Here is a 27,590-nt window from a genome sequence, read left to right as displayed (position 1 = left end):
TCTTTGGGATAATTTGGCATCTTGCCATATAAGTTGTCCCGCTTAGGTGTAATTCGGGACGCTGAAAATTTTCTTAAAATTTGAGATGTCCTACCTAATTCAGGACAGGTGGCAATCCTGAAAATTAGTGGGAAGTATCAATTGCATTCTTTAATGGAGAACCTGTAGAACAAGTAAAATATTAAGGTACGTTTTAAATGACTGATTAAAGTTAGAAATAGTTATAGAATAAGCAAGGCTTTTATGGTGGATGTCAATTGAAATTTACAGTCAATCCTTGCCTTACAACCACGTGATGGCTTCCTCTTTGCTTTCACACATGTGTATATACCCACCACCTCCTCCTAAAGTTTATTTATGACAAAAATTGAGGGAAGCTGAACAGACGGTATCAAAGGTGAATCATGTTAAAAAATAGAGATCTTATTAGAAAGGAACTTGAGATTAGCTCTGTTCACACATTACTGAATGTGTGAGCAGAGATTATCTCAAGTTTTATATGTCAGATGGCAATTAAAAAAAGAATCAGTTTACATTACAAGATCCACCTAAATCTTGTAATGTAAGAGATAGAGCTGATGGTGTTGGGTTTAATAAATACAATAATCATCTCTTAATTATCCAACCACAGCAAAAGAGCTCTTTGTCATTCAGATAATTGAAAGGTTGGATAACATCTACATGGTGCTGTATACTAGAAGTGATTTGGCATATTAACCCATTCAAGGAGAGATAATTGAGAGATCACTGTAACAGATTAATTTCAAATAAAATTGTTGATAGGCAGTTGGTAACAATGTAAACTTAATCATTCAGTACTATCACAGTATCCTGTTTATCCATTGAGGATATATATATATATATATATATATATATATATCAGGAATCTTATATAATTTTGAATAACCTCATTGCAAAAATAAAACAATGACCTAAATTCAACAGAGGGTTTGGATTGGAAACAAGAATAAAAGAGAGAGACTCCTGAAACTTACTGGAAGAAAAAGGCTATTATGAATGCATTCTTTAATAAAATGGAAACATTGTAAATGGACAATAGAGAGGCTCTTATAATCAGATCCTTAATGAAATAATTTTGTGATAAAAAGTGGGAGATATATTGTGTACATTGTATTAGTTTTTAAATGTTTTTAACAAGGTAATCACAGAATTTTGAGATTTAAAATTATAAAGAAACATGGGAAAGAAACTAAATAAAAGAAAAGTTTAATGACAAAATTAATCAAAAAACTAGGAAATACCATGCTTATCTAACTTGAAATTAGGCAGAAATATTTCCCATGCAAGAAATGAAAAAGTTTCTTCTTAAACCTTGTCATTTGCTTAGGTAGAATTGTTGAAAATGGCAACTGTGTTGTGAATGGGGAACCTGTGGAACAAGTAAAACATTTCAGCTATTTAGGCATGATTTTTACTGAAGATGGTAAATTAAATATGGAAATAGACAGCAGAATCAACAAAGCTGGTATGGTAGGCAGTCAATTGAATAAATTCATGTGGAATAAGAGAGAAATTAGTCGGAACACTAAATTAGCTGTATACAAGACAGTGTTCAAACCAGTTTTAACTTATGGATCTGAGAGCTGGGTCAGAAGTAAAACACTTGACCAAAGACTAGAAACCGCAGATATGAGAGTCCTGAGAAAGATTAGAGGCATGAACAGATGGCATCAATGGCAAATTCATATTAAAAATGAGGATATTAGGAAAGAACTTGACATTGTCAGCATCCAGGAATGCATTAGCAGAACTAATCTCAGGTGGTATGGTCACTTAAACAGAATGGGTGAGGAAAGGTTAGCAAAACTAGTATTCTCTTCCAGGTTGGCAGGTAAATGACCCAGAGGAAGACCAAGATATAGGTGGACTGATACGGTACAATGTGCCTTAGATGATAGAAATATAAGATCTGATAATGTTGGAGTCCTGACAAGTAACAGACTGATTTGGAGGAAAATTGTAGATAGGAAGTTAATGATGTAAATTTTTTATGTACTACTATCATATCCTGTACACTACCCCCTGAGGGTACATGTCAGGAATTTGATTATGATGATGAAGATATGAGGATAAGTATGACCAAGGGGAGATGAAACCTGTACACAATTATGGTCTGATTTACCAAAAGGAAAGATTATCTCCAATACAGTTAAAACTAAAACTGGTTTAAGAAAATATCAAGAGTACCGAATGATGAGTAGAGAGGGTTGTTGGTATTGGTAAATGGATAATTTCTGATAATCATTGCTTACAGGAAATACTTCAGCATCTTTTTCATCGAGAAACTGGAAAAAAGAAGCCATTTGGAGTTGTGGACATCGATGATACCAAAGAAGATGACATCACTGTTTGGATAGTTGAAATTTCAGAAAATCAAGCTTCAAGGATAAAAAGTTAAAGATGTCAGAGTATTTTTAGAATTAAGAAAGCATTAGAGAGAATAAATGAATGATATAGAAGTGAAGGAAATATTAAACTAGAAAAGTTCAGAAAGAGGGGATTCTAGATTGGCATTCTCTGGTTGGAATATCAGACCATACAAATGCAAGTACACCTTTGTAGTGAAAAGACTTGGAGTGTAATTTAGACTTACAATGGACTGTGCTGTAGCTGGTATTCAAGATTCGATCAAAAATAGGATATTAGGTTTGAATGTCTGTAAATGGTGATGTACATGGGTGGTCTGAAAAGTTCTTGGCCTCAACTATAAATCGCAACACTATTGGCAAGATTTTTTTTTCTAAGTTGGTACATCTGTCATAAGCATCGATGTGAAATTGCAAGTCGCTATCAAGTAGTTTTTTTTTTATACAGCTGTCGGATGCCAAAGTGTTGTCTGTATCCCTTGAAATAGATAAAATTGCGTATCATGCAGTTATAAAAATTCTTTGTAAAAGAAGGTTTAATGGCAAAAGAAATTCATTTTAAGTTCATAAAAGGACATCATACATGTGAGGCAGATCAAAGACGCTGAAGGAAGAATATTATGGAGGGATGTGGACATAAGAAACAGATGGAGAATATACCTTGAGGGACTTTTGAATGAGGAAAATGCAAGGACTCACAGATGTCGTGACGTTCTATTTTCATGTTATGTTCTAAATCCGCCATCTTGGTTCAAGTCACTCTTATCAATATAACAACTAATTGCAAATTGATCACCGATCCAAAAGTAGGGAAATTTATAATTATACTGCGCCACCCTATTTTTAGATTAGTCTATATAAAATAGTAGGATCAATTCTTAATTAAGTTAGCAGTCTCCTCATTTATTTAGGCCGAATTATTTACTATTCCACTTGGGGTTCCTGCAAGATTCGAATATTTATGAACGGTGCAATAAAAAGGAATTCAGGCAAACACAATATTTAAATTAACAAAATAAAACATCTAATATATGATATATATAACAAACACAAGAATTCTGCTTTTAAATGAAACAATACAATCAACTTAATACATCTTGCTAAGTCACTCATGCCAAATCAATGTTCTAAACTTTCACATACAATTCACAGTTTCAAAATCACAAGCTTTCTTAACTCAAGTTAATAAAATGAAACTTCTTATTTAATCAGTCTCCACATATCTATCAGCTGTACTTAATGTTTAAATTCACAGGAAGCACTAATCAAGGTAGACAATATTCCAAGCAATCTTATTTCGGACTTTGAACTTCGAAGATATGTTAATGTTAGAATAAACAAACAAGTATGACTACTCTTACCAGATACAATCTTCAATACATCAATTAATTGTGAGCACACTTATGAATTAACTTATTTACGTTAGCGGAACACATTAATAAAAATTCTCCAACGATTTAACTGAACTACTGTTAATCGGGCTTCACTACTCTAAAAAAAACACATCAATAAGGCACTGATATCCTTCCTTGTTTACTTTTCTCAAACTAGTTAATCTCAATATAATTCTTCTCAGGGCAACATAGAATTAAGACGTAATCCTAGACTAACTGGAACTAATCAGAATTTTGCATTGAATGTCCAGTTCTTTATTTATCCGGTTACGGCATTAATCTTCCTTTACAACACAGCTGACTTCACTTGCAGCTAAGTATATGATTCACTATGTTTTGGCTCACTTCTAAACACTATTCTCATGAATTTCTGCCCTAGAGAACTTATAATTTTCTTCCACTTCCTTTGCTTGTATCCTACCCTCCTTCCCGCTCCGCAAAAACTTCCTCTCCTCTCTCTAATTAAAAATCTTTTTTTTTTTTTTTTTTTTTTCTCTCCTTTCAGTCCGAAGGTCACGCTCTCTTCGACTCGTGCTTGTTTATTTCATGCGTCTCCATGACAACAAATAAACGCAAACATTTCGCTAATGTAATACAATGCTCTACTACTACATGAGTGATTACATAACGTTAAATTTTCACAAATAAGAATAAACAGAATATTTGAGCTACTTAATCAGCTTTTTCATTACGTATACAATTAATTATAATAACACTTTTCGTTACATCATATATATTTTAGTTATTATACATTCTGCACATATTGCTTAATAAATTAATAGTAGGTTAAGTTTAGAATAAATATTTAAATAGTAATCCTAAATTAAGGAATAATAAATAATTTTTATACAAATCATGATTAATACATAATAAGCAATGTTAAATGTGAATGAAAAAAATTAAATTACACAACATAGTTTCATTCGCAATTTAACACAGAGAAGATGGGCAGCCTTCTGAGGGGATGATGCAGAACATCAGTAGAGTGGAAGTGAAGGAGGCCACGAAGAGGATGAAGAATGGAAAATCGGTGGGCCCAGACAGGATTCCATTGGAGGCATGGAAGGCTCTGGGGGAAGAGGGAATTGACCTGTTCATGAAAGTTTGCCAACAGGAAAATATATCCAAGGAATGGAGAAAAAGTACTCTTGTCCCCATCTGCAAGGGTAAAGGGGATGCATAAGACTGTAAGAATTACAGAGGAATAAAGTTGATGTCCCACACAATGAAAATCCTAGAAAGGGTTCTTGATGGAAGACTGAGAAAGGAGGTGGAGATTGCAAAGGAGCAATTTGGCTTCATGCCTGGTCGATTGACCATAGATGCTATCTTTGGGGTACGACAGATGATGGAAAAGTTTCGAGAGAAGCAACGGGAGCTACATCTGGTATTTATTGATCTGGAGAAAGCGTATGATAGAGTGCCAAGACATGAAGTCTGGAGGTGTCTGAGGGAGAAGAAGGTACCGGAAAAATATGTCAGGTTGGTGCAGGAAATGTACAGAAATGTGAAGACAAGTGTTCGAACCTTCCTGGGAGTGACAGAAAGTTTTCCAGTGACAATTGGCTTGCATCAAGGGTCTGCATTAAGTCTGTTCCTGTTTAATATTGTGATGGAGGTGGTGACGAAGGAAGTGAGAGAAGACGTGCCTTGGACTATGTTATATGCAGATGACACCGTGCTGTGTGCAGAATCAAGAGAAGAAGTGGCAGCCAAACTGGAAAGTTTGAGCAAAGTACTGGAAGAGAGGTATGAGACTGAGCAGAAGTAAGACCGAGTATATGTGTTGCAAAGTGGATGGCAGCCAGGAGACAGATTTGGAGCCGGAAGCAAATGTCATCAGGAAGGTCAGTGACTTTAGATACTTAGGTTCAACAATGAAAGAGGATGGTGAGGCTGAGAAGGAAGTGGGATTCAGGATACAAGCAAGATGGAGGAACTGGAGAGAGAGAGAGAGAGAGAGATGGCTGGAGTGCTATGTGATAAGAGGATGCCGATCAATCTAAAAGGCGAAATTTACAGGACAGTAGTGAGACCAACTATGACGTATGCTTTGGAAAACTGTGGCCCTGAGGAAAAATAACATTAGCAGGACGGAGGTAGCAGAGATGAGAATGTTTAGGTGGATGTGCGGTGTGACCAGAAAGGATCATCTGAGAAATGACTATGTAAGGGGAACGGTGAAAGTTACGAACTTAGGAGCAAAGATACAGGAGGCAATGTTCTTCCCACATACTCTTCCTCCCTCCTCATTACATGAGGAGGGAGGAAGAGTATGTGGGAAGAAAGGTCATGCAGATGGATGTGCAGGGGAAGAGGAAGCGTGGACGGCCAAAGAAGAGATGGAAGGAAGATGAAGGATTTGGATGTGGCTACAGATCAAGACAGGAAGGTGTGGAGGAGACTCACCACAAACAGCGACCTTACTTAAGTGGGAAAAGCTACAGAAGTAGTCTTAAGGGAGATTATGTTGAAAATTAAAATAATTTTGAAATTATAAATTCATTTTTTCGTTGTTGGGCCAAGAACTTTTTGGACCACCTATGTACATAATTTTACTCCACTAACATTTGTAGTATATATGCTGAAAATGTTAGTGCAGTTTTTTGTATTATTTATTTATTTATTTTTTGTAATTTTTTTTGAGTGCGCATTTTTTAATTGCAGTGATGTTGTAATTATATGATGTTCTTAAGTTGGTATTTTAGAAGTTAAAGAGTATGGATATGCAGTGAGAGGAGATAAGATTCTTAGGCATGTCACCCATACAGAAAGAGCATCCATACACTCCCCCCCCACACACACACGCATACACATAGGACACTGATATGGCAGCAAAATTATGCTCCAGTCATTCAGAAACTTTCCTGATACATTACCATCAGGCTCATATGCACTATACAGTAGCCAATCTGCAGCACTGCTTTACTCCTATACCCTTGTACAAGGGTATGGAGTAAAGAAGTAAAAGAAACTCGAAATCTGGTGCTGGAAATCAAATATAGTATCAGTTCAGGTCTCCAATATATAAGATCATGTTTATTATTTAAGGCACTGGGCGTTGAAGATTATTTACCACCTAGTCTCTCTAGTTGGCATTTTCTCCAACCAGCAAAGTATCTCTTTGCAACAGGATTATTCAGTGATTTGGCTAGACTCCTGTTTGATAGAAACACCATGCTATGAGAAGGCATTGTAGACATGGAATGCTCTTTCTTGTAATTCACAGGTCCATTTTCAAGCCCTCAGTGGTGAAATTCATCTCCCACCTTGCTTTTATTTAGTATGATGAAGAGTTCACTAGAAGCTTAGGTAATGTTCTCATTTTAAGAATCTTTAGTTTCCTAGCAATGACATTAGTTTCCCTTTTGATAAGAAATGAATAGTTGTTCTAAACAGTTTGAGTTTTTATGATGAAATTGATAAGTGTGTCTCACTATTTAAGGTATAATTCTCAAATATCGGAACGTACCTATCAATTAATGCTAGAATTTTTGATGAACTAACATCTTGGAGTTATGGGAGCCAGATAGTTTACTTTATTGGTGGTCCAAGGATTGATGCACATGTTTGATTGGAAAAACTAGAAACAGAAGTTGTGAATCAGAACAAATATTCTGTTTGGTCAGAGCTTTACTCTTATTTTGCATAATGGGAAGAAAGAGGTGAGAAACACTAAGGACGAAATGCCACCAGCTGCAGTAACTGGATTGAAAGTTAACAGTAGGAAAAAGTTTAGTGCAGTACAGAAACGAATTCTTATTTTGTGGGAAAAAAAAAACAAATTATAGAAATATTTTTTTCCTTCTTGCCTTTTAGTTATATTTACATTGCTTTTCTCACTTAGGGAATATTTTTATGGAAAAGGATTACAAAAAGTGCTAGAAAAAGATAGTAGGTGCCATAAAAAAGTTCTTCTGTCTGCAGATGACAAAAATGCACCCAAAATGTGAGCTTTTCAGATTTTATTGATGCTCTTATGACTTTTATAGAATATCTTAACTGATACAATATATATATATATATATATATATATATAATCATTAATATTTTATTAACCTCCAAATAAAAATAAATATTTTTTTATTGTATGCAATATATAGTCCTGTTGGCTTTTTATTCAAATAATTTATAGCGATTTAAATCAAGAATGGATTAGAGGAGGCACAGTTATAATTTTTTCCAACCAGTGTAAAAAGGAAATTATTCCCATCCTTCCACATGAATAATCATATCATTTTGATTTAATAGAACACTTGTCAAATACAAAGCAACTGTTGATTAAATTTTATAAGTTGAACTTTCATAAATACACATGTACAGATATACAATAGTGCAAGCCTTATGTAATAAGTATAGACTGTATTTTCTGCCTTAAATAATATCAAATCGAAAAGGAGAAATAGATTGAGCAATAATTTGAGTGCTGCCTGTGTAGCATTAAAATGTACACACTATAGCCCTTCTATAAAGCAACTTTCTACCAGCACTCACCAACAGAAAAGTCATTAAATGTAATGTAAGTTTGTAACTTCAATTTATTAAATTAATTGTATAATATGAATTCATAAATTTTATATCAATGTCCTATTAAATAAATAGCCTAATATGATATGTATAAGTCACCATCTATGATTATGTAGTTAAATTTATAATGCATGTATGCAAGTGGCACATCAACAATGTCAATATTTAAAAAAAAAAAAGATGTTTGACACATGGGTCAAAAGGTTCGCCATCACTGGTTTAGTATGACTTCTGAAGAAGTGGTCTTTCTCAATAGCATTGAGAGTAATCTAATATTTTAGCCTTTACCTCCAGCTGAGAAGGTTATTGTGTAGTATTTCTAAGACAAAAGTTATTTCCAGCAGCAGTAAAAGTCATATTTAGAATCTTTTAATTTAAAAAAAAACTAATACTGCTGAACTTTCTTTTTTGTTGCTTACATGTTAATTTAATTTTATATGGTGAAAATATAGAATAGAATTTCTAAAACTAAGAATAATGTCAATAGACAGCTGAACAAATGATTGTAGATTGCAAAGAAATAGCCCGGAATTAGAAGTACTCGCTTCAGCAGATGCAACAGTGTTATTGGCTTACTTCTTTTGTCAAAATGATAAAATGAAGTAATATATATTGAATGTTGCCTGTGAAAACTTTCAAACGAGTAGAAAATTAGATACAGTAGTTATTTATAATTCAGTTCCAGGAGCAGAGATGGGGGGATGCAATCGGACTTTAAAATCAGCATAAATTTTGAATGTCTGTACAGAATATCTTTCATATATTTTTACCATATCTTTGGAGGTTAAGCAATAGATATTATAACTATATGCATCATAAAAAAAAGTAAAGAAAAAAATCATCTATTGCAATTTCAAGAAGAATATGTTCTTGCTGAATTATCACTGGATATACATTATTTTCATATAAAAAAGGCCTCGCAATCGTAACATCATTTGTTGTTCATAAAAGCAGAAACACTAGTTTCTAAAACTGAAGCGTGATGATCCATATACAGTGATACCTTGGCTAACGAAGATTTTTTTGCTGTTTTTCGGACTCGGCTAACGAATGTTTTAGTGGATGCGTGCGCTAACATAAAGCAACAAACATGAACAATTGGGACATTCCAGGAGCTTGTCTTTTCCATCTGTATGTATGTGACAAAGAAATGAGCTGACCACATCACATAGGGGAGATCCACCAACCCGACTGGGTTGTTTACGTTCGAGACAGCGAGAAGTGAGACGCCTCATACCAGTATCAGTATGGTTTTTGCCTTTTTATAGTGTGCTTTTTACTATTTTATAAAACTTATCTTTAAATAGTAGACAGCATCCAGAACGAATTAAACGATTTTCTATGGAAACCTACGGGAAATCACGTTTCGGCTAACGAATGTGATTCCGGAACGAATTATCTTCGTTAGCCAAGGTATCACTGTAATGGTATTTTCCAAGGAAAGAAAATAAAAGCTGATCTTTATTTTAATAAATATGACATTTAAAAAATACAAATCTTTAACATAATGATTTTCAAAGCAAGCATTTAAAAACTATGCAAAAATAATATCTACAGTAAATGAAAGAACATAAATCTTTTATTCCATTACACTAATTTGAAGAATAAAAAAACAGCGAATTTAAAAACAATGTGGGATTTAACATCCCCTTAATTTAAATAAAACAGCAAATTTAATGTTGTCATTACAGGATTGATTGTTTATTTTCAGAGATGTCAAATTCGTTTTATCTTTGGGAAGAAACCATAAATAAATTGTACAGCAAAAATTTTAAATTTCAAATGACAAAGAAGAAAATTCCAAGTAACACAATACACATTAACTCAAGTGACACAAGGTCACTCCATGACAGTTAATCCACAAATGGCAACACATTTGCTGTTAAGAGATTAACAGCAGAGTTGGGTGATTACATGATAAAAGGCAGAATGCCGATGATGTTTTGATCAGTGAAAATCCTAAGCTACTCTGAGTGTTTCATCCACATCAGTCAGTTGGTTGGTTAAATGTTTTCAAGTATTCTTCACTAGAAATGTTAACTGTTATTACTTTGCTTGTAGCTTTTTTAATGTATTATTGCTATTTCCTGATGAAGTGAAACAAAGTTTTTTCACAAAACTATCTAATTAAAACAGTTTTCTTTTTTACTTCTTTGTGTGTGGTTTAATACTGGAAGATAGTGATTCTAATATGTCCTTTCTCCACAAAAGTTTACACAGTGAAAATTATTTGAAAGGAGAAAAGTATGGTAGGAGAGAGGATTCAAAAGAATTGTTGAGTGAGTCATAAAAGTACAGCAAAAATATTAAAAATTCTTTGTGTTGCCATAGTATGAAAGAAGTTTGCTGAGGTAGAGAACTATGATTGAATATGAGTCAGTAAGTAGATTATGTAAGAGAAAATAATGTGCATCTTATAGGTGTGTGGTATGACTGATGGTTGAAAGGATTTGTACATGATAAATGAGTTTCACTTGAATGGTTTTATCATTAAGCATTTAGAGATTCCTTCATTGAAGGAATATGAATTGTCAGGGCAGTTGCATTGGATGTATGCATTAAATTAAGTTGTAGAAATTGTGAGTGTAATAACAGATGAGAATAACTTAATTAGGGATGATCCCAGGAAATGAACAGTTTTGTCAAAAAAGGAAACTGTTAACTGTGGAAATTGGTTCAGTGGGGGGGGGGGAGTTGGTTCAACATTGAACTCATCAGCATGATAGTCGTGTGTGTACACTAATGCCAGAAGAATCAGGAATAAGTATGAGGTCCTAGCATTGTTGAAATTTTTTTCACTTGGTTATACCATAAATTAAAGATGCCAAGAAATTATATTCTTGGTTTAATCTTTTATCCAGGTGTAAACAAACACAGTTTGTGCATGTCTTCATGAATAAGATACTTGTATATAGAAGCTAAAGACTTTACATTGATTGCCTTAGGATCCCATAATACAAAGCACTTCCAATTGTGTGTTGCCACTTCCAATTACGTATTGTTGCATAAGCTTTTGTGGACAAAGACATGTTATGAATATATTTTCTGGTATTTTTCTACAAAAAATATAAATAAATATCATATAATAAGAAGCTATTTTTTTTTCTCAACTAGTTTTGTGAAAATTCTTTTCACTTCATCAGAATAATTACATGAATAAACTAAAACATAAGTAATAACAATGGAAAGTGTGCATTTGCTATCATGCTAGCTGCTTGTTTGTGTGTTGTTGTCTACTACTGTAGATATGAGAATGTCTATGAAATAATGAAGACCAAACTTCATGTAAAATCATTGTTTTTTGTTGCATATTGTTATATAATTTCAGCTAATTCTTTGAATACTCTTGAAAAAAAAAATGGTGATTTATGTGGAGCATTTTTGTTTGTTACTATACTACGTAATGTTTTGTTTCAGTTATATGTGCTGCCAACCCTAATTTGTGCATTCTTTTGTTCTCAACATCTTTGAAATGTTCTGATCAGTGTACTCCAGATCTGCCTGTCTGTCCTGTGTAATGTAAACCACAACTGATCTTGTAGATACTTAGTTTTTTTAAGTGGTAGATGTGGAAGTTTAGAGGGTTTCAGGTGATTAAAGATCTTGTTGATTGGGTGGAAGGCAACCTTTAAGTTTTGTTGGCAAAGCAACCTTGTTATTTTGTCTGACTATATATATGAGAAACTCACTGGTCCTCTAAAGTCTTGGTTTTCTTATTGATCTCATCTGTTGCAAGCCTTGTCAAATGAGAAAGAAGGGTGCAGTATGATTTAGTTATTAATGATTCTGTAAGTAACTAGGCAAATTGACACAAATACTGTTTTCTGATTGTTTGGAGCTTGAAATAATAGTGTTCTATTGTAGAATTGAATTTAGGTACTTGTTTCCACTAACATTTTTCTATTCTCGTGGAAAGGCTTAGACGTTGGTTATGCATTTTTACTAAGCAGCTTAAGGAAATTACAACGTATAATAGGATATACATTAAAATAAATTTTAATACACTTCCAATATTTCAGCAACGTCATGTTACCATTTTCATAGGAACTTAAATACAAGACACGTGCATGCAAGCACAACAAAAGTAAATGAGGATGAAGCAGGAAGCTATTCTTTCTCCTAAAAGTCCTGATGGTGTCCCCTAGCAGCACGTTAGTTTTTGGTGGTGTTCTGACCAAAGCAAAACCACCAAAAACTAACATGCCCAGTAAGGAAATTAAATCTCTACTAGAATTAAAGAAAAACAAGGAAATAATAATCACCAAAGCGGATAAAGGGAACGCCATAGTATTGCTTAACCATAAGGATTACACAGGTAAGCTTAATGCTCTATTGTTAGATCGGGTGACTTACCTCCATATCGAGTACAGTCCCACCAACTCACAAATTAGAAAACTCCACAGGCTCCTTAAGAAGGTCACTTCTTGGCCTGTAGAAGTCACTAACAAATTAAAACCATTTAACTCCATACCCCCTCGTATTTATGGACTCCCAAAAATACATAAGGAAAATGTGCTATTACGTCCCATAGTGGATGGCATTGATTTCCCCACATACAAACTAGCTAAACATTTGGCCAAAGCTCTCACACACTATACTGGCAACACACCTTCACACATAAAAAAACTCAGCCCACTTCATAGCCAGCATAGAAAACCTTACACTCAAACACACTGACAATGGTCAGTTTTGATGTCTCCTCCTTATTCACAAATGTCCCACTCAAAGAATTCTTAGAGCTAATCCAAGCTAAATTTCCTCCCGATATCACAGCCCTATTTCAGTTCACAATGAACTCAGGCTATATCGTTTGGCAAGGAAAATTCTACAAACAAGTAGAGGGGACAGCCATGGATTCTCTACTCTCCCTACCCTTGGCCAACTTTTATATGGAGACTTTTGAAGAGAAAGCCTTCAACTCTGCCCCACAAAAACCAACCATTTGGCTTCGCTATGTTGTTGATGTGTTCGCTATTTGGCCACATGGCTCCAATGCACTCCTCTCCTTCCTAACACACTTAAACAACCAGCACCCCAGAATCAAATTCACTCTGGAATAAAATAAAAAAAACAACTGCCTTCCTTTCTTAGACACACTAGTCACCCGCCAGCCTGATGGAACCTTGGTTTTCTCAGTCTATAGAAAACTGTTAGATCCTAAATGAAGGAATCTTAGAAAGAAATCATTCATTTAGAGTCTAACATATAAAACTTGCTGGCAAAGAGAAATACCTGCACATCAGCTGTAATAAAAACTGAAACTTCTTCACTTTATGTAAAATTTGTATTCTTTATTTCAAGTGCCTTATATTTAAGCTGATGTGATTATATTAAGATTTCATTTTTAAGTATGTCTAAAAAGTGAGATATGCTAATTTAAATTTAAGCCTCACTTAAGCTATGTAAAATTGACTGTGAGTCATCTAAAAAGTTGCTAAGTAATAATTCCTGGAAGGCATAAAGCTACTTGTGTACAGCGTAACGCTAGCGTCTATAGCTTACTCAGAAAATTACGTTACCATGTATTCTGTGAATCCAAGTACAACAGCGTCGTAAAAGCGAAGGATGAACCCAAAGGGGTGAAAAGATAAGGGCCGTGTGCAAAAAGGGGACTGAGAAAAGAGGGCGCCCTATAGAAGAATATAAGAGGTTGAACCCGTATCGGGACACACTCTCTCTCTGGTCGTAATGTTTTCCTGTTTTGGTGGTTCAGAAGTTAGCGGGCAGTTTCAGGTGGGGGGGGTGCAGTCTGTGATAAGATGTCGGACTGCGAGCGTTCTTAAAATGAAGTAGGATTCTATGCAAAGCTGAAGGTAAAAATTCCAGTCCTAGCAGAATCAAGCCGTCGCTGAAAAGTCCCATTGAGTTTTCCTGAAACTCAAAGATTTGAGTCTGTTTTTGGCAGAAGGAATGAAGATAGCGTAACCCCTACGTTGGCATATGGACAGCCAATAGATGAGAAGTATCCATACATACACGTGGTGCAGAACGATGTGGAAAAAGCTCGGTAAGGTGCAATTACTCTAATTTTGTGTGAAAGTTCATTAGAAGAGAGGAGATTGTTTACGAATATGAAATTAAGAACTGTATTCTAAAGAACTCTGTGGACAGTCTCTATTTAGAAAGTTAACTTCCTTTGAGAGTGAGAAGAATTGTTTGGAAGAGATCTTTTGTAATTTTTTGTATGTGATAGGATTAACTTGATGCGATAAGAATAGTACAATTTAGTATCTCAGTAACATTAGAATGTTTATTAGTTTTCTTTTGCGAGTAATACTACTGAAAGGTATTTAGCTTAGCTTCATATCATTTGCTATCTATCCCAATATGCAGTTACTGTGTTTAGCATGCTTTATAAGATTTAATTAATTTAGAAAGTGTTAACCTCTTAATTCGAGTTTTATTTAGTATTGAGTGTATGAATTTTGTATTGTGTTTTAGATATTCCAATAAACATGTCATATTTACCTGAACCTGAGGCATGCCTGATTACGATTCCAACTTACCACTTATAAAAATAGAACCTATTTTGGCAGGAAGGATTTAAAGAGTGAATGTAATAATAGATTTAGGTCATGACTGCAATAATCTAAATCTATACGGCAGTTTAAGTAAGATATTGCGTAAGTAACAGACTCTAGTATTGTCTCCCTGAGCAAGGATCTTTTCTGCTATAGGATACTGGCTGGTGCAGCAAAATATAAATTTGCCAGTATCCGAAGAGGAAACAATCCTAGATATAAGAATAAGATTAAAGTAAGTGAATAAAGAGAATAAATCACAAAAGATAAATATTTAACAATAGAGCAGCCGGTAAAATTTTGATTGTATAAGGTTTTAGGTAAGAAAGGATAGATTTAAGTAAACAACAAATTAAGCATAAATTATATAGAACGAAACATTGATATAACAAAACCTGCCCATATAGGTAGATAAATTCACCAACAATCCCACCTTCCCTCACAACAATATGGAGTCATTAAAACACTACACAACAGGGCTAAACTTATCTGTTCAAATGATAATGCCCTAACCACAGAACTAAACCACATTTTCAACACATTTTCAGCCAATGGCTATTCCCCCCCCCCTCACAACAAGGATTACTCTAAATCCATCACCATACCCTATATCCGAGGCCTCGGAAAAAATTACAAAAATCCCCAAAAAAACGTGACTTAACTTTTGTTACAGACCTTATAAAAAAAATTGGCATCCCTTGTCCGTTCTACTAAAGACCAACTTCCCCTCCTAGACCTACCTGGTGTATACCAGGTCCCTTGCAGCTGTAAACTGTCCTACTTTGGCCAAACAGGCAGGACAGCTAATATCAGAATTTCAGAACACAAGGACTACATCCAGTTTCACCAATACAGCCACTGTGGTCTTGCAGACCATGCACTGGACACCTGCCATAGAATACGGTGGAAGAATGCTATGATAGTACACCGTAGTAAATTCAAATACGAGAGGCTTTTCATGGAATCAGCCTCGGCCCTAAGAACAATCCAAACCTCAACAAATTTGGTTGCATGAGACTGCCCCAAATTTGGGAAACCTACATCAGAAGACCTTCAGCCCAATCGCCCAAGAATACCAACATTGCCCGCTAGGAGGCACCATCAGGACTTTTAGGAGAAAGAATAGCTTCCTGCTTCGTCCTCATTTACTGTTTGTTGTGCTTGCGTGCACGTGTCTTGTTTTTAAGTTCCTATGAAAATGGCAACGTGACGATGCCGAAATATTGGAAGTGCATTAAAATTTATTTTAACGTATATCCTAGTATACATTGTAATTTCCTTAAGCTGTTTAGTAAAAAAACATTTTTCTGTGTTAGTGGAAATTTTGTAAGCAAATTTATGTATATCACATAAGGAACAGATAATGCCTATTTTTTTTTTGCCAGGTGGCGATGAGATGCGGCATTTAAGTAATATCTTGTCTTTGTTGGCTTCCTATAGACTGAGAAGCTGAGTTCATACAAAGAGCAGCCAGTGAAATAGCGAATACATGCTTTCCGTTGTTATTTATGTTCAAATATTTTCAATAGAGTTGTTAACTGTAATTACTTGTTTTCTATTTTTTTTTAGTTTATTCATGTAATTATCCTGATAAAGTGAAACGAAAGAATTTTCATTAAACTAGTCGAGAAAATAAAAAAAAAATATAGTTTCTCATTGTATGTGGTATTTATTTTTTTGTTGAAAAATACTGGAAAACATATTCCTAGTAAGGTTATATTTTGGATGGAGGAGATTGCAGGCAGAGTATTATATTTAAGGGAATTTTTTGGAAGTACCATTGTTTAATCTTATAATACAGTATATGTGTTGCAAAAAATCATCATGCTGTTAGAATGTTGCACATTAAAAACAACAGGGCTTATTTAGAAAAATAGAGTTACGGACAGAACACTTGAAACTTGTTGAGTCTCATAAGCAACTATATACTAAAGAAAAAAAAATATTATTAAGTGCTATTACAGTTTGAAACATCTTGAATTCCTAATAAAGAAACACAGTACTGCAGCAAATATTATATTTCTGTAGGCCTTGTTCTGATCAACTTTGCAGCACTCACAGTGCTAAACAAGCTTCTTTTATTTTCATAGCATTATCTCTAATGGTGTGCCATGTAGATTTCTTTAGGCCTGTTGCTCTTGTGATATCACATATTCTTTTTTTTTTTTTTTTTTTTTTTCAAATCATTTTTATTATTTCAAGTTTATCCTCAATACTTTTCCTTTTTTTGTTCACTACTTGGATTCTTATAAGCATAACGCTCCTCATGTATGGGATTGCTATGTTGAACACTTATCAAGAAAAGTACACAAACTTGAGAGAACAGAGTTTTACAATGTACACTCATTGGCCAATGCAAGTATTTATAGGATAGGAGAGAAGTTAAGGTGTGTGTGTGTGTGTGTGTGTGTGTGTGTGTGTGTGTGTGTGTGTGTGTGTGTGTGTGTGTGTGTGTGTGTGTGTGTGTGTGTGTTTTGCATATTTCTCCACGGGTCACTATGATCAGCCATGCGGTATTTTCACATTCACCTAGTGCTACTTGCAGTGCAGTGCATAGTCATCTTGTGAAAAATTGTCTGACCTAACATTTTGGTGATTTTATTTCTCTATCTGTTTATTGCTTATGAACAAATTTGTGCATTACAAACATGTTATAGGAGAAATGATGGCAATCAGTGAGACTAGAGATTTGGAAGGTTTGTGAACGGTGAGTTAAAGTTTATCCACGTGATAAGACCACATCTGTATTATTATTAACTGATATGGTAATGGTTCCAAAGAGATGGAGAAATATTTTGAAAAGATTCAGCAGCAAGTAATGAAAAACTCGCCTAAGCAACTGTACATAGGACAGACTGAGAGAATGATGGAGGAAAGGAAATATGATAAAAACTTAAAATTAGTAATGAGGTCTTACAGACTAGTGAGATTTTGCATCTAATGGATGGTGGAGGAAATCTCGGGTTTATACCTGAAGCTGGCTAAGATTGTTGGTGGGAAGCATGTGAAGTCAAAGTTCTTCTCGTAGTGTGTGTGGAATGGGTTACAATTAAATGTTGTTAGCATGTCTGTTTTGTTTTCCACACTAACAACATCTTAACAGTTAAGTATGTTTAACATTTACCTGTCTTTAGTAAATTATTTCTGTGTACTCCTTGAAGGCACATTCATCATCATACTAATAATTAATTCCGTTACTTTTCTTCTAAGTCTGTTAAGAATGCTGAGAAACAGCCATCATTCTTTCACAGTTCGTTTCCAAACTTACAGAAAACTTCTGTAAGTTTTCTGTAAGTTTGGAAAACTTCATTCACCTGCTGTCATGCTATATGTGTTTTCTGAAAGGCACAATTTAATATCAGAATTCTTCTTGATCTTCCATCAATTTATATTAAACTCTGACTATATCAATAGATGTACTCTGACTATTGATACTCTATAGTCATATAACAAACTGTTCCTGTAGTCCTTAAAATTTTGCTATAGTGAGAGTCAACTGGACTAGTGTTATATAAGTTGAACAACTGCCTTCTCAGTTTGGAATTACTGTAAAAATGACCTGCTTCTCTTTTAACTTTTCATATTTTCAAATATGTTGTTGAAAGGACTTCGAATGTAAAGTGATAAATTCTTGAATAAGCTAACATGGAGAAAATAGTGCCCCCCCCCCCAGCACTATTTGAATTCTATATATCACACAGTAAAATACTTTTCGGTTTGACATAGAATTTCCCTAAATCATTACCATTTGGTTTGCTATGTGTCTGTCTGCATGGCAGGCAGGTAGGCGTTTTAAAGCATGTTCCTGGAATGGTGCTGTGCCATACAATATTGTATTATACATAACACTACCTTGAACTGACTTGTTGAAAAGTGTAATAAAAGCCTTAGTTGTTGATTATTCATGGCAGTGCTTCTCAGTATAAGCAACAACAGAGAAACAAACTAAATAATTGAGTTATTAATATCTCACTGGATTTTTAACCAGCACCTTCAGAGCACAAGTTACCTGTTTTAAAACACATACAGCAGTTTTAACATACACCTGTATGGAAATTGAACTGTGTCTGTAATATTGTAACTGAAAAAGAGTACCTAATGTTTTGTCATGTCTGCCTGAGTAATAACAAAAAAAGTGATAACCAAAGACAAATGTAATACAACTGTCTTTTTCTTCTTCATTCTCTCTCCATCTCTTATTGGAGATAGGTCTCCTAAAAGATTCATTTAAAGTTGGGATCTCACTGTCTCAAAAGGAAAAAAAAAATATAAATTATTTTAAAATTTTTATTTCATCTTGGTGCAAAGAAATTAATAAAAATCCTTACCATGTTAAATAAATGTTCGATATACGGTACTCAAAAAAAGTCACAAACCCAATACGGATCCCTCCCATTCATCCAATAGTTGATATAGGCAACTCTACCTCCATTAAAAATTCTATTTGATTCAAAACCTCAATGAAAATTTTAACCTAAAAATTTAGGACATGATCAGCTTTCATATTTCATTTATCAGTGTACTATACTACCCTGACAAAAACCCTTAAAGCCAGGTTTCCTCCTCCTAACATATGTGAATACTTTCATTTCACCATCCACTCAGTTATTTTTCATGAAAAGGGAAAATATACAGACAGCTAGATTAAGATGGCAGTGGGTTTCTCCCTCCCTTGTCAGTTTCTGTATAAAGTATCTAGCAAATCAAGCTTGTAACTGATGTGGCCTAATATTTTAACACATCAGATGATTTTTCATGTATTTAAACGGCAAATCTACACTCCACAATAGAAAAAACGCAAACAACTAGCCTTCCCTACATGTTCTTAGATACACAACTACCAAATGGTTCATTATTCTGTGCTGTTTATAACAAACCTACACATACTGGAAGTTACTCATAGCAGGTACACCATCATCCATCTGATAATATAGTGTCCTCAAAATATGTAAACCCAAAGCTAGAACTATTGGTTTTAATGATAAAGCTGTTTACCACGGAACTCAGGTTATCTTAGCAACACTTTTTTTTTTTTAGCTAATATGATTAATCCCACATACAATCAACAAAATTATACTCATCCCCTATCTGAAAAGATAGTAGAGTACATAAATGTAACGTTCATGCCATTTTCAAACTGTACACACACTATCTACCAACCTTCATCTGTTTTCCAAAGAATCATCCTCTTACAGTTTCTGGAGTATAAAGTTTCATGTGCCTACAATTTGTCCTATTATGGACAGATAAGTATTTCTGTTAACTTCTTCCTCAAAATAACTACAATCATGATCATTTGTAGCAAGTCAGAACTTAGAAGACCATGCTCTGGATCTTCTCCTCCAATTTCACACAGCAATAAATTGAAGAATCATCATCAGCTAGGAAGTACTCCCTAATTTCAAATAAGTATGCATTTTAAAAATTTATGGAATTTAAAACCGTGTTAAAAAAACTTTTTTATTATCCCGACGTTTCAATCTTCACTTAGAGCATACATCAATATACAAGACAAGCTGAGTTACATTACTAACTGTAAGCTAAAGAAACAATGATTTGATCACAAGTTATTCTACTGCCATGACCTCTAGTGGAAAAAAAAAAATTACATCAAGCTAAATTTTATGTATGATGACAGGAATAAACATTCTTTCAGATGGTTTTCTTTTAGAAACAATGATGTCCTATTTTTAGTATTATAATTCTTATTTTTGCTTTTAAGATACTGGATTTTCTACAGTCCTGTTTATAGTTGTTCTTAGTGAGGAATGTTCCGTGGGTCGAATATATACCTCCGCACAATTCCTATCAGACAAAAAGAACATAAACGACACATTAAATATAATAATTATGGTGCATATAATAATTATACCTTTCTGATCATGCCCTGAATTCCTTGCACAGAATTGACTGGAAAAACACTAGCAGTCTACATCGAACTAAAACATGGTATGAACGGAAATTTAAGGAAGCATGTGAGAATATTATCAACCACCCCAACCTGAACAATAATGATGGTCTAAAAATCCCAAACATATGGAAGGTATATATTTGACCCACGGAACGTTCCTCACTAAGGACAACTATAAACAGGACTGTAGAAAATTCAGTATCTTAAAAGCAAAAATAAGAATTATAATACTAAAAATAGGACATCATTGTTTCTGAAAGAAAACCATCCGAAAGAATGTTTATTCCTGTCGTAAATAGATTTAGCTTGATGTAATTTTTTTTTATATTTTTTTTTTAACTAGAGGTAATGGCAGTAGAATAACATATGATCAAATCATTGTTTTTTTTTTTGTTTTTAGGTTACAGTTAATAATGTAACTCAGCTCGTCTTGTATATTGATGTATGCTCCAGATGATGATCTTAATGTGAAGATCGAAACGTCGGGATAATAAAAAAGTTTTTTAACACGGTTGTAAATTCCATAAATTTTTAAAATGAATGCTGATCATCGTGTAACTCTAAAAGAAAGGATTACAATAATTCATGGAGATTCGACCCACAAGCGATGCAATCAATACGGTAAGCTGAAGATTCAAGTTTCAAATTTGATCATAGTCAACCTATCTAACCACGCTCTAAACAAAGACGAAATCTCTATACTTAACAAAGGTTTAAATTTTGCTATAGCACCGAAATCGATAAACTTGAATTTATGTGTAATATTGAAAGAGGCCTAAGATTCATCCCTAATAACATAGCAGACAAAATACATTTAGAAACTGCTAACATTTTAAATTATAACAAAACAATAACAAGCAACATTACTAAACACAAATTAACAGCAATAAAATCACTCAAAACAAATCCGAACATAGTAATAACCAGAGGCGATAAAGGAAATGCCACCGTTATTTTAAATCATACCACTTACGTAGAAAAAATGAATATGCTGGTCTCTGACAATAACACATACAAATTAATTAACTACAACCCAACCAACAGAATAAAAAACAAAACAGAGAAACTACTTAAGTCAATTACCACTTGGCCCGAAAATACAGTCAAAAAACTATTTCCTCACTGTGCGCTCCCCAAGAATTTACAGGCTACCGAAAATTCACAAAGAAAACACACCATTAAAACCTATAGTTGAAGGAATTGATAGCCCGACGTATCACTTAGCCAAAAAATTAGTGGCAACACTCAAGGAGTTGGTAGGTCATTCCCCCCCCCCCCACTCCTATATCAAAAACACACAACACTTCATAAACACCATCAAAGACATTACATTAGAAAAAGATGATTTATTAGTCAGTTTTGATGCCTCTACCCTCTTCAGAATGTCCCAATCAATGACAGAATCCTTCTACAGAACAAATTCCCTCCAGATATCACAGTGCTCTTTGCGCATGTATTACAGTCGGGTTATTTTGTATGGCAAAACACCTTCTACTTACAAAAAGAAGGCACAGCCATGGGCTCGCCATTACCCTCCCCCATTGCTAACTTTTACATGGAACATTTTGAGCAACTTGCCTTAGGTTCCTCCCCTTTAAAACCCAAAGTCTGGCTCAGATACGTTGACGATGTTTTCACGATCTGGTCCCATGGCCACCAGACATTAGACACATTCCTTAGCCACCTAAACAAACAACACAAATGCATACAATTGAAATTGAAAAACACAACATACTTCCGTTTCTGGATACACTTGTCACACGTCTTCTCTCTGGCAATCTATCCTTCACTGTTTACCGGAAACCGATACATATGGGACAATATATACACACAAACTCCTACCATCACCGAACACAAAAACTAGGTGTCATCAACACGCTAAAAAAGGGTGCAGACAATCTGTTCCAACGAACAGGCACCAAAAGAAGAATTTAAAATTATCTTTAATACTTTACAAAAAAACGGATACAGCCAAAACACTATTAACAAAATTCTCTATAAAACCTTAATAAAAAAAACAAAGACAAACCAGACTACAGTAAAACTATAACCATTCCCTACATTAAAGGAATATCAGACAATATAAACAAAGTACTACGAAAATACAACCTCAAAGTCGCCTTTAAACCTCCTACAAAATTAAAAAGCTTACACAACTCATCCAAAGACCCACTCCCTCCACTAGTCCACCCTGGAGTATACCGGATTTATTGTACTTGCATCATACCATGTATAGGAGAAACAGGATGCCCAATTTCTATCAGACAAAAAGAACATAAATGACACATTAAATATAATAATTATGGTGAAGCTAGCCTTTCTGATCATGCCCTGAATTCCTTACACAGAATTGACTGGAAAAGCACGCTGTCTACATCGCACTAAAACATGGTATGAACGGAAATTTAAGAAAGCATGTGAGATTATTATCGACTACCCCAATCTGAACAATAATGATGGTCTAAAAATCCCAAACATTCCTCATTCGACCCACGGAACGTTCCTCACTAAGAACAACTATAAACAGGACTGTAGAAAATCCAGTATCTTAAAAGCAAAAATAAGAATTATAATACTAAAAATAGGACATCATTGTTTCTGAAAGAAAACCATCCAAAAGAATGTTTATTCCTGTCATCGGAAATAGAATTTAGCTTGATATAATTTTTTTTTTTCCCTTCCACTAGAGGTAATGCCAAATCAATGAATCTTTAGCTTACAGTTAATAATGTAACTCAGCTTGTCTTGTATATTGATGTATGCTCCAGATGATGATCTTAATGTGAAGATCGAAACGTTGGGATAATAAAAAAAGTTTTTTTAACACGGTTGTAAATTCCATAAATTTTTAAAACGAATGGTGATCCCCATGTACCTTTTGATGTAAATTTATCACCGTGTAAATTTATGATATGAAATATTTCATATTTCGTATCATAAATCATTTTTGTTCATCTGGTGTAGTTTATAGCATGAATCACTGCCAAGAATGACAAATCCTGAAAAGCTCATATTAGCGAAGCTTATCTGACAGTTCTGAAACAGTATTGTTTTAGGCTTGTTGGTTTCCTTCTGAGAGGTAAAAAAATTCATTTTGCAAACCCCTTTATGCAAGATGAAGTTGTCAGTCTCATCTTGAGTGGTAGGATTTTTTTTCTGCAAAACATGGAGAACACATGTAATTAACAATGTACTGGCCTCCATATTCTTATTTACTTTCATTTCAGTTCCAATTGGTACACCTATATAAATGACTATTAGCAATAAAATGTAATGTTTTCCATTTATTTCTGAAGCCCCATTTGGAATAATTAAGCATAATTCTAAATCTTGACCTTCTTCTATACATTTGTACAACTTCTTAGGTTCGTGGTTGCTGAAGAAATAATCTTATGATACTTTCAGTGCAGGTATCATGGGTTTACACTTTACTCTGTAAAAATTATTGTAAAACAGTGATCAAGTGGTGCAATTCTAAAATGTACAAATAAAAGATAAACATCTGAGACATATCTTTTAGGCAGTATCTGAAGGTTGTGAATGTTTTGTGATTGCAAAGCTTTACTAGTGTTACTTTTCATCTATATATAAAAAGCTGGATATGCCGAGAGAAGACTGTAGAATCTCACATAAACTTTCCAGCATGAGCGCTAGGTATAAATGAAACATTAAGTAATAATGATCTTATTTTATTGATAAATGCAATAATTTGGATATCTGTGTAAGTTTTGGAACATAATCATAAAAATAAAAAAGAATGTTAGATATAATATGATGCATTTTATTATTAGTTCGTATAGAAATCCTCAGCCTTAATTCAAGTTGAAAGCAATTTGTATAATTCTGTAGCATATTTGTTGTATAAAATCAATCTAGAAAACTAAAGAAATTTTCATTGTTATTTAAAAGTTGATTATAATGTTTCCAGATTTCCTCCTTTTAATGAGAAGCTGTTCTTACTGGATGTAGGAAGTTGCTATAACCCTTTTGGAATATATCCTGAAATTGAGTGTATACCTGTGGATTTAACACCAGCCACCAAGGTACTGTAATCTTTTATTTCATAATGTTGAGCACAATGCTTTCTTTGAAACTTTTACAAGTTATGTTATTTATATTTGCATATTTGAAAGCAAGAAGGGAATAAGGAAGTCATTTTGAAATTGAAAAGGTGTCAGAAAAGTAAAGAATGAAAAATGGATGTATGCACCAGTGGCATAGCTAAACAAATTTTAGCACCATTGACAATTCATACCTAAGTGCCCTTTTATAGTGTGAAAATTTTGATAACTAGTACAATATCCTGTCATAAATATTCTCGGCAAATGCCTCATTGCCAGAGCACTCCTGCCCCTTATACACAAATAAGAAGTACAAAATTCTCATCTTTGCAACAGTCATGGTTGTGAAAGCTAGTAAGACAAGTTAGTTTGAAAGATTGAACAGTATACAGCTGATTCTTGCAATAGCCAACACCATTATAACAAATTCACTGCAGTAATTATAATGTTCCTGTGAGTTGGCAATAGTGAAAATCAAAAGTAGAATCAGATTGACAATGATCATAAATTGCATGGCAGCTGAGCAGCACAATCTGTAATTGCAGGTACAGCTCATTGACAAGGAGATCCATCCAGGTTAAAATGCATATTAAACTGGTGCAGTATGATAGATAAATTGACAGAATTAGGAAAGAAAAAACTGTTGTATCCACTCAGATCTGATATATAAGCACCTCTCCTGCTTTCTTTTTTTTAAAAATTCTCAAAAAAAAAAAAAGGGCATTTACAGATGACTTTGGTGTTTCTCCAATCCAGTGAATGGTACAGAAGGAATGCTCTTTTATTGTTCAGACCTATGGTAACATATATAACATCTTTTTTGTACAGATAGCAGCCAGTCTTTAATCCCCAAATAATACAAACTGGAAAAACAGGTCTCCTGATCAGCAGTAGCATAAGATAATAATTATCTCTCATTACAAGAGTCGAGAAAGGTTGCTAACTTCTGAACAGAACAGAAAGCCATCTAAAGGTTGATAGAATAAATTGGAGAAGGAAGATAGGTCTGTGTTGTCCATGTCACTAAAATTGTGCTATAGGTTTCCAAGCTGAGTGAAATTTCTGCAAGAACACACTCCCTCTCCTGTCCAAATGCATTTGTACATTTAGTCCTTACGTAAGTCATTGGTCACAGCCTCTGCCCACTGTGCTTCAATTTTTTTTCTGTTCATGACACCATTCTAACATTACCTAAAGACAAAGTTTAGTATCATTTTTCTTCTTCAGTCATGTGACCTTTATGTACCTAAACTAAATTCACTTCTTTTCATACAAAGAACAAAACCCTATATGCCTTCTTTGATGTTTTGTCAGGAAAACTTTTAAATAGCCTGGATACCCAAAAGACTGTGCCTAAGGTACAGTCAACTCTTACTATAATAAACTCCATTATAACAAACTACTGAGTAGCCCAACTTAATCTCCACAAGCAAAATCTTATTCTAAAGTAAATAAGGTAAATTATGCTCATGCTCCCTATTTGCTTGTTCTAGCATGAACAGTATTCTCCTTCTTCCAAATTATGATGCAATATGGAAAAGGATTTGATTCCCAATCCCTTTTAGGGCATGAAGAATTTTTGGTTGGAAGTGAGTTAGCCAATCTTTATAGGTATTAGGGATTTTCATCATGGGGACTGGTTTATATTCCTACAAACCAGCTGGAGAACACATTTGCCCCACACACACAATTAACAGACATATGACATTAGATTCCTGATATGTACCTTCATATGATGTATAGGGTATTATCATAGTATTACTAGTATTACATGATTTGTTTTATTACCAACTTCCTCTCAACAGTTTTCTTCCATATTAATCTTTTATTTGTCAAATCCCCAACAAGTCGCTCAATCTGTTGTATATTAATACTATGGATGGAATAAACTTGTTGACGTTGGATATGAAGACATCAATTGTGTGTTTTATAAAGGAAATACAAAAGCAGGAAGACTTTTCCAAATGACAGCAGTCATTTGGAAAATTTGCTCTGTTAGTTTGAACACTGAAGGATTGTCGAAAAGCTGTTGCTGGGGAATTATCAAAGTCTGCATATGAAGTACCTTCACAACTATGCTTCTTATGTGTATGCAGGTGACTGCAGTATCAGGTTGCTCTTTGTATCCAATAATGCACAGCATGCTTATCTCTCAGGCATGTACCATACATTATTGTGAGAGTCACTACTCAGATCAGTTTTGATCTTTATTGAGGGCTTGTCATGGAGATGCTGATAATTATGATGGCTGTATTTTCTCTCATTACAAGATTAGAAGTCATAAGCTTCTAATCTTAGTCAGTGAAGATATTTCACAGATAAACTTTTGATTGGTCACACTTACGTAAAATGAAATCAAGAATATCTATTAATTTCCAATCTATCAAAAAAAAACCTCTTATCACTCTATCCAGTGATAAGAGGGTCACATGAAAATTCATCGAATGAACAATTCGTCGAAAATGCAATTCATCGAAAAAACAATTCACCAAAAATTTTAATTTTCGATAATGTTATGATAAAAGTAATCCATTTAGAACAAAACCTGAACCATAAGGACAGCTTCTTGTACTGATAACTTCTACTAATTCCGCAAGCCAGAGAAATTTTGTAATACAGTACATAATTTGTCCTTCTCGTAGACAGGCTTATACGTTGGTTATGCATTACTAAATCACTTAAGGAACTGATAGCGTAGATTCGATTATAAATTAAATTACACTTTAATAAATATTTCCGATACAGAAAATTGGCATCCCTTATCTGCTCCACTAAAGACCAACCACTTT

At 34.1% G+C, this 27,590-nt stretch overlaps 1 protein-coding gene across 5 annotated transcripts in view; it reads left to right on the top strand.

Moving 5' to 3' along the window:
* The window catches only part of Samtor (S-adenosylmethionine sensor upstream of TORC1), a 177,877-nt gene that overhangs the window by 136,741 nt on the left and 13,546 nt on the right, over positions 1-27,590 (top strand). For all 5 annotated transcript variants that reach the window (XM_090399714.1, XM_090399712.1, XM_090399713.1 and 2 more), the window contains exons 4-5: positions 7,629-7,730; positions 24,669-24,783. In XM_090399714.1, the coding sequence (XP_090255840.1) occupies positions 7,629-7,730; positions 24,669-24,783 (217 nt within the window). The remainder of the gene's footprint in view (positions 1-7,628; positions 7,731-24,668; positions 24,784-27,590) is intronic.

The sequence above is a fragment of the Typopeltis vanoorti genome, chromosome 10, assembly GCF_054136105.1.
Source record: "Typopeltis vanoorti isolate ZY-2024b chromosome 10, IOZ_Tvanoo_1.0, whole genome shotgun sequence".
Classification (NCBI taxonomy): domain Eukaryota; kingdom Metazoa; phylum Arthropoda; class Arachnida; order Uropygi; family Thelyphonidae; genus Typopeltis; species Typopeltis vanoorti.
Note: the sequence above shows the minus strand (reverse complement) of the source record. Positions and strands in the feature narration are given on the sequence as shown.